Raw genomic sequence first — 9,053 nt, 5'->3', positions numbered from 1 at the left:
CAACAAATGCAGATGAAAAAAAAATGAATGACAGACGATTTAGTGTTTATGTTTTCCCCTTTTTTAGTCTATGAATTGTGGGATGAGATTTTATTTTGTGCTTCATTTCTTAATATGACTATGAGAATGAAAATAATAAAAAAAGGTTGAAATCTGAGCTGTTAGGGTAGACAGAGCATTGTTTTTTGATGACTTATGTTTAAAAATCAAAAATTACAATTTATTGGGTTTTGTGTTGTTTTTTGTGTTTTTTGTTTTTTATTTGCGGGGGGGGGGGGGGATTGAAGATTGAAGAAAAATTTAATTGACCCTTTGAATCAGAGTAAATGAATGAAACTATTTCTGAAAGCTGTTTTTGGTGACTAGCTGGGATAAACTTTGGTGTATTAATGATACATTTGCAATTAAAGTTTAAAATCCTACTAATACATTTTCATAGAAAAAATAATAATAATAATAATAATAATACTACAAGATATTAGGTTTTATTTCAGATCACTGAAAATTCATTCTAGGATGACAGTTGTCAGTAGCAGGGATTTTGAATATTTTGAATAGTATTTAGATGCATATTCATAGAAACATGAAAAGCAGTCCGTAGAATGCCGTTTCATGCGCAGCTGAAACAAAAACCATTCTTATTTATATCTACATACAGATGCAGCATGTGGGTTTAAGTAAACCAGTCTGTGGATCAAAAGAGTAGCTCATAAAACAGTTGTTGACTATTACAACAACAGCGGTAGCTCCTAAACAACTACAGTCAAGTCTCCCTAAAAAAAACTTGATATTGAGACAGGGCTCAAATTTTGACACAGGACTACAGGCTCGAGGTGGTTTGGCCAGTCCCGTCGACTTTGCCATCACGAGAGTCGACTGTAGTTCATGAATACTGATAATAACCGTTATTCATTAATAAAGGAAGATTAGAAATTCTACTGGCCCAAAAAGTATAATTCACAACAGAACAAACTTTATGTGACGCAAAAGTACGAAGTTTCTATGAATTAAAGAGGGGGAAAATCAATTCAGTTCTGAACATTTTAAAGCAAGACTGGCTTTTCACTTCGTCTTCTAATAACAGTTTTGAACTTCTGACCCACACACTGCATCAATTGAGTTAAAGTTTGAGGGGAGGGGGTGACATTTGCAGCAGTGCTTCTACATTCTTGACTTGTACTAATTAAAAGTTAACTGCCAGACAAAAGTTAACTTTTTAGGCTGTTATTAAAACAGCACAATGTCTGGTAACCAAACTTCCAGAGAACAGTCATGAATGAAGCAACACTACTGGAATTGGTTATAGTCAGGTCGCCCGCCAGTTTTTACTGACAATATTCAAGTAGTTAGATCTGAACTGCTTCAGAGTCAACATTAATTCATAGTTATTGACAAAAAGTGATCTCCATTTTGCAGTGCAATCTAAACTAGCTTCAGATGAAGGTTAAGCCGTATCGGAATCTGTGGCTACAGCGATTACTAAGGGTGTTGCTAAGGACAGCCTTCAACGCAGGTTACGCAGAAATCTAGCCAGAGCCGGAGCTGTAGCCGCTAACTCCGACACGACCTCAATTTGATTCACTAGTAAAGCCCGTTTCATACTTCCTGCAAATGCGAAACGAATTTTGACGTCACAGGGCAGTTTTCGCAGCTAATGTTTCGCAGGAGTTGACGTGTACGACTGATGCAATTTATTAGTTGCGATATTGTGACATCAATATTCGTATCACATTTGAACTCTCGAGAAGTATGAACCGGGCTTGATGGTTCAACTTTGGCGGGCAGCCTGACTACCATCTCAATGGGAGGGTGAAGGGAATGGGTTAGAGGTCAGGGTGTTACTTTAGACATACATAATATTATATTACATTTAATTAGACCTTGAAATCCTCATCCTGCATTTTGACCAGTGTCTTCTTGACCCGTAGCATGGTGAGGCGGGCAGCAGGGTTAGGGTGCCAGCATTGGGTCATCACCCGTGCTATCGACAAAAGGCTCTGCAAACAAAGAAAGAAAAAAGAACATTTAAGATTTATCTCAAGTGAAACTCTGTATGCTTCATTTCTGAAAAGGCAGAGACACCAAGGCATTTTCCCCTTGGTAAAGAGCACCCTATGAGGAAAACGTACAAACTATGGAGCACTTTAAGGGCACCAAGGCAATGACCAGGGGGCATGCAGGCAAAGTTTTAGGCCTGAACTTTGCAATTATAAAAAAAATGTATGAACTTTTCAGAGGAAGGTCAATGCACATCTGAAGTGCTCATCTTAGGCAATAACAACAACTTCGGTTACTTAACTCTTTCAGTGCCACTTTCATTTTTGCGTTTTAAACCTAAAGTGCCCAGCTTTTTTTAAAGTCTCTATAAAAAGTCTTTTTCACCAAACAAATGTATCTTGCTGTTTTGTGTTGCCTTGGTACATCCCAAAATCAATAGGAAGTCAAGTTACTTGAGCGATAATTCCCTTTCATAACATGTGTGTTATGGGTTAAATGATACTTTTTGAGTACATAAAAACAATCATAGATGTACAACAATGTATACCTTCTATTCAATATGGATTCATTAAAGGCAGTGGACACTATTGGTAATTACTCAAAATAATTTCTTGATTCGTGGACACTATTGGTAATTACTCAAAATAATTTCTTGATTCGTGTAATTGGGAGAGGTTGATAGTATAAAATGTTTCGAGAAACAGCTCCCTCTGAAATAACGCAGTTTCGAGAAAGAAGTGATTTTCCACAAATTTGATTTTGAGACATCAGACTTAGAATTTGAGCTCAAATTTTCACAGATTTGTTGTTTTATGCACATGTTGAGATACACCAAGTGAGAAGACTGGTCTTTGACAATTACCAATAGTGTCCATTGTCTTTAATAGTAGAAGTTTTGTGACAAGAAGGAAGGGCTCCCTCTAGAGGCCTACTTACATCATCTCCACTCCACCTGTTAGGAATGTCAGGTCTTCTTCTCTCTTGTATAACAATCTTTTGCATTTCTTCGTGTGTTGGATTCGCACTCTGTACAAAGTCGTAATACGGCGTCTGAGCTTCCTCTACAATACCTATTGGGAAGAAAAAATAACAATAATAATAATGCTACCGGGCAATCTCGGCTGTCTAGTTGGTACGACACTGCTCTAAAATTGCAAAGGTCGTGGGTTCAAATCCCACCCAAGTAATATGATGGTGATTTTTTTCACAGAGCTCAGGAAAGTACCGAGTATACAGTGGTTACACACATCCATGTGTATGGGTAAAAACCAAAATGAATATTCTTCATCCCTGATGCAAATATAACATCTGTTAGACAATAATAATAATAATGGCTTCTTATATAGTGCACATATCCATCAATATTCAGTATTTTCTGGCAAGGTATTTTGGAACTATGTTTTGAAGTATAAGACCAATTCCTTTAAATAGTACCATGTAATGGTTTACAAGGTGCTGTGGCGCATTATGCAGCCAGTCAAACCAGGAACATAGGGGCGAACATCTTCTCTTTTTCTAGCTAAAGGACACCAGTGTCACGACAATGGGGACACAAATCCACTCTGCTGAACAGAAACAACAGTGGACGAGTCCGGTGCTCTTATCCGCTTGGCCACGACACGCCACTGTTTTTCACAGTTGTACAATGTCCAAATCTCCAAAACCAACCTCTTGTAACGCATCGTCTTGCGATTTCCCAAAGAACCAAGCCGAATGAGTAGACGTCAGCATTCTTGTAGGACTCAAAAGCGTTGGTGTTCAACGTTCCGTCTAATACCTCTGGTGCCATATATCGCCGGTTGCCCGTTCTTGATTTGGTCGGTAAATCGACTTCATTACTCTCGCTGTAAAAAGAAAGAGCAGAGCCAATGTGAATTAAACACCAAATGTTAGAGTCAAGAATGAATGCCTCTTTGTGACATCCTGTTGGAAGTTAAACAAGAAACCGTACAGGTACCTTAAAGGCAGTGGACACTATTGGTAATTACTCAAAATAATTATTAGCCTAAAACCTTTCTTGGTAATGAGTAATGGGGAGCTGTTAGATAGTATAAAACATTGTGGGAAATGGCTCCCTTTAAAGTTATGTAGTTTTCAAGAAAGTTTTCAGTAAACACCGCTCAAGTTTCAATACTTAGCTAGTTACAATTTTATTGCTAAGCGGCTTAAAGTGAAATTACCCCGTGATGGATTACATGTGACAGGGACACATCCTGAGTTCGTTTCCATCACAGGAAATTCACCTCATCTCAGCCAGTCCTCTGGGGGGAAATAGTTCAATTCGGCACATTTGCCGAGACTAATTCCCCCCAACCAAAGAGAGAGAGAGAGAGAGAGAGCGGCTCTACTTGATCCAGAAACCCTGGGGGGACTAATTAGATGCAACATGGACACATCCTAATCTCGTTTCCTCATCGGTGGAACAGAGATGCTATGAAATAAATTCCACTCTAATGTAAGTGAAGTTCTTCAATCTCGAACTAATGGGGGCATCGGCAGAAGAGTTTCTTTGAGGGTCCTTCTGCAAGTAACTTTTTAATCAGCAAAAACTTTCTGTAAGATATTGGGTCCTTGGAAAAAAAGAAGAAGAAAAAATTGTATTGACAAAAGGGCCGACTTACATCTACATGTGGTGTAGTCTTTAATGAAATTTAAGACTATTTAATCACATGTGTATTTGGTTTGCGGTAACACCATGTGGGTATCTACTTGCCAGGTAGAGTTTGTTCTTAGAGAACTGTCTTGCTTTATTCTACTACCCCGGAGCAGATGTTCAGGGGTTCGGGAAACTTCTCAGTTCTGAAAAGAACTGTCCTGCTTTTTTTACTATTACCCAGGCGGATGGTAAAGAAAAAATGCTGGGACTACTACTTTAGGTTATATTTAATCACAGTTGTTCCGACTTTTCCAAAGGGGAAGAAAAAACAGAAAAAATATATATCATGCCTAATGTTACTTATTTTCTGTATGTTTCGGTCAAAGCCTCAAATAAAAAAGGTAGGAAATCATCTGATCAACCGAACCTTAAAAATCTTGCCGCTAGTGACATATCTCCGATGGCGCACGTCCCGTTACATTTAACTAGAACGTTCCTGCTGTTAATATCTCGATGTGCTATAGCTGGTTTACCCTGCATGCCACAGATCTCAGAGTGCAGGTGCGCCAAGCCGTTAGCGGCTGATTGGGCCAATCGTAGCATTGCCTTTGTGTCGAGGATATTAAAGCGTAGATAGTTGAAGAGTGAGCCGTGTTCGTGGTATTCGGTGATCAGAAACAGCTGTGTCCACGACCCGGAACCTCTGATATCTGCTGCGATGAAACCTGAAAAGAAAAAACAAAAAAGGAAATTTATTTAAGAGATGTCATAAAATGAGATTGAGGCTAGAGATTTCTGGGCTTACCATCACCATTTTCTGTACAAGCACAGTATTTCTGCGCCTGCTGTGTAAGTGAAGAATTCCTAGTAACATGGAGTTCCCAGGCACAAGCAACAAAATTCCCCAGCTAACCCGAAGTACGCTCGACATAAGTGTTGAATTCCCTGCTTCCATAAGCGCTGTTTCTTTGCTTACGGTAAGCAGAGCAATGAAATTGGGCCCAGGTGTTATTTTTAGGGACAGAAGGGACATGGAAAGAAAGGTCGTCTTGAAAGAAGGTCCTCACCCAAGATGTTGTCGTGTCTCATAAGAACCGTTTGGTAAATCTCTGTCTCCCTGAACCAGCTAGATTCTTCCTCTGTGAGGTAGATCTTGACCGCGACGTACTCCCCTCGCCACTTGGCTTTCCATACCTCACCGAACCGACCCTGTCCGACACAGCGTATTAACTGTACCTGCTTAGCTATAGTACGCTGGACCTGAAAAATAAGTAAAATCAACCGGATTATAAGCTGCATTGGCTCCCAGTTAAGTTTCGTATAACTTACGAAATTGTGAGACACGGCTCCCACTGAAGTGGAGTAGTTTTCGAGAAAGAAGTACTTTTCCCTGAATTTGATTTTGAGACCTCAAGTTTAGAATTTGAGTCCTCGAAATGTTTTATCTTTCATTATTATCTCGCAATTTCAACGACCGATTTGCGCCCAAATTTTCACAGGTTTGTTATTTTATGCATATGATGAGGTACACCAAGTGAGAAGACTGGTCTTTGACAATTACCAATAGTGTCCATCGTCTTTAATTATTAGAAGAACAAATATAAATTTGCAAGACAACCATTGATTACTGTTGCAACACTTACAAGTAGAGGAAGACCTGAGCCACTACCAGACCCTGAGACTCTACCCATGAGTTCACTGATCGTTTCACCGTCAGAAATATACGTGTCATTCTGCCGTGTTCTGCTTCCCTCTGTGTCGTACCTCCGCCTTGCTTCCCTCTTTTTTAATCTGGTTTTGTCAAGTGAAAATAACATAGTTAGTTTAGATACATTTATTTGTTGTAAAAAAAATACCTGAATGAAAGACTTTATGCCCTGGCCTGATACTTCACAGAGGCATTGAAGGTGGTTGCCTCCATGCACCCCTGGTCATTGCCTTGGTGTCTTTGAAATGCTCTTAAAGATGCTATGTCAGATTTTTGACCCCAAACATTAAAAAATAGATTTTTTGAGTGAATGGTATTTCAAAGAGTATCACCAGCTCTAATAGCATCTTGAAGTAGAAATTTTCCTCATAGAGTGCCATTTGCCTTGGTGCCCCTGCCCTTTTAAACACAAAGCATATACATTTAAGCCAATGTTTGGGGCTGAGCGGTTAAGAGCACCGGACATCAGCTCTGATGGTTCTGATCAACTGAGTGTTGCTTCGAGTCTCAGTCGTGGTAACTGTATCCTTGAGCAAGATACTTTACCAAGATGAGACATGAAGGTATTGGTAGTGCTCGTAAAAGAACTTTGAGCATGTAAAAGTTGACTTATCATGGAAGAGTAGGGGTTAATCTCAGTGTTTCTGGTTTAACTTTTAGGTTTCCTCAGGCTTGCGAGCTTCGGTGCTTATCTCTTACAGTGCCCACTTAATTAAAAAAAAAAAAAAAATTGTTTTACCTAAAATGCCCAGCTTTTTGAGTATTTTAAAAATTGTGCATTAAAAAACCCTGTTTCTCACCAAACAAATTGATTTCTGCTGGTTTGGGTTGCATTGGAACATCTCAAGTTAATAGTAATTCTTTAGTATATTGCCCTCTCTCGTAATGTATATTATGGGTCAGGCATGTACAATTGATGACACTTTTTGAGTAGATAAACCATACCATACATGTACAATAATGGCCTTTTCGGAATACATAAAATAGATCCTACATTGGTAATGGCACTTTCGGAATACATAAACAAACTTTACATGTTTGGTAATGGCACTTTCAGAATACATAAAATAGATCGTACATGTAGGACCTTGGCACTGAAAGAGTTGGGTTCACTTGTGAGGCATCCTTGCTTTAACTAACCGAGCTCAAATCCAGTGCTCTTAACCACTCTGCCACGACACACAACATAATTTTACGGAAACATTACCGTATCCTGCCACCACTTTTTCATTCTTTATGAAATAGATTTGTATCTAGTTTACTCAAATGAGATATTCCTTTTTGGTAAAAATGGGTGTAAAAATTGTTGCAGGATATGGAAACCTTTACAATTTTAAAAAACATATTTGAGAGAGTGAAACTCTGCATGGCCTGCAGTTAAGAGCACCGGACTCGAGCTCTGGTGTTTCTGATCAGCAGAGTGTGGGTTCGAATCCCCAGCCGAGACACTTGTGTCGTTAAGCAAGATGCTTAACCATTGCTTCGTCCTTCGTATGGGACGTAAAGCCGTTGGTCCCATGTGTTGTGTAAATGCATGTAAAAGAACCCAGTGCAATTATCGTAAAGAGAAGGGATTCACCCCGGTGTTCCTGGCTGGATTGGCAGCAGATTGCGACACAGCACCTTATCAACCATAACATAGTGCTACACAGCACCTTGTAAACCATTACATGGTGCTAAGGATTAGGTCTTATATTTAAACTTCGTCCCACTCCTTGCAGTAATAATACCTGGTGCTTTGTATCCTTTGGCAAAAGGGGCGTTATAAATATGGTTATTATTATTATCATTATTATTACCTGATATAGAGGAAGGTACTTGTAAGAATGAATAGAACTGCACAGATTGTGACAGAGACTAGTAGTACAATTTGATGAGCTGTTGTGTCATACTCGTAATCCTCCGGTGGCTCAACTATATAATATAAAAAAATTAAACAAAAAAGTGAGATTTTAATTCAATTCAATTCTTCAATTTTTTATTGTCCACTCTTTTAAAAAGATAACCATGGAAAATGTACATTTCTCAAATCGATTAAAGCTCCAAAATAGCACAGTAAAATGGTGACTAATTTTGAGGGGAATATAAAAAGGAGTTAAGACGACATCGATATTTAGACAGTGTAGAAAAACAATAAGCCTTTTTGAGGTATGGCGGTCGGAGTGATAGGAGTGTACTGTTTGGTTTAGGTGTTATACAAACAAATTTACCCAAACTTTATAGTGTTGCAGCAATGTGTCCGCCATATCTCAAAATGGCTTATTAGACATGAGTTAAACTCCTCAGATTACTGCCTTGCATTTTCTCCACCTCCCAAAACAAACAATATGATTGGAGACACAAACAACTAAAAACATTAAAAGTGAATGATCTTTGGGTCTTGATGAACTGTCACCCACAGAACATCGTTAGGAGTTAGAGAGAATTTACATCATATCGAGGCGTAACAGTACAACCTGACTACAAACCGTCAATTGCAAATGAACATTGAGGGCGCTGTTCTCTCTGTAGATTTTAGTAGCGAGGGCATTAAAACTGGAGTCTGGATTGCATTCTTCAAAAGTTAACGATATTATCCATTACCTCCTTCATAGGTTGAAATTTCACAAAGATTTAGAAATTCTACAAAACAGGGCTTTCAATGTCCAATAATTTATGATGAAAACTACAGATAAAATATTCCCAAATCCATCGAAAGTCACCATTATGTTTATGCATTCAACTTTGACTTCAGAAGCCATTGCTCAAAGC

At 38.8% G+C, this 9,053-nt stretch overlaps 1 protein-coding gene across 1 annotated transcript in view; it reads right to left on the bottom strand.

The window, feature by feature from the left end:
- Nucleotides 1-266: 266 nt before the first annotated feature.
- The window catches only part of LOC139952893 (bone morphogenetic protein receptor type-1B-like), a 63,049-nt gene continuing 54,262 nt past the window's right edge, over nucleotides 267-9,053 (bottom strand). The window contains exons 4-10 of the mRNA XM_071952180.1: nucleotides 8,102-8,216; nucleotides 6,238-6,385; nucleotides 5,662-5,854; nucleotides 5,022-5,319; nucleotides 3,667-3,842; nucleotides 2,935-3,068; nucleotides 267-1,997 (exon numbers count right to left, since the gene is read on the bottom strand). Coding sequence (XP_071808281.1) covers nucleotides 1,875-1,997; nucleotides 2,935-3,068; nucleotides 3,667-3,842; nucleotides 5,022-5,319; nucleotides 5,662-5,854; nucleotides 6,238-6,385; nucleotides 8,102-8,216 — 1,187 coding nt within the window. The 3' untranslated portion in view covers nucleotides 267-1,874. The remainder of the gene's footprint in view (nucleotides 1,998-2,934; nucleotides 3,069-3,666; nucleotides 3,843-5,021; nucleotides 5,320-5,661; nucleotides 5,855-6,237; nucleotides 6,386-8,101; nucleotides 8,217-9,053) is intronic.

The sequence above is a fragment of the Asterias amurensis genome, chromosome 21, assembly GCF_032118995.1.
Source record: "Asterias amurensis chromosome 21, ASM3211899v1".
NCBI lineage: Eukaryota > Metazoa > Echinodermata > Asteroidea > Forcipulatida > Asteriidae > Asterias > Asterias amurensis.
The sequence above is the reverse complement of the archived record's forward strand: the minus strand, read 5'-3'. Positions and strand labels throughout refer to the sequence as shown.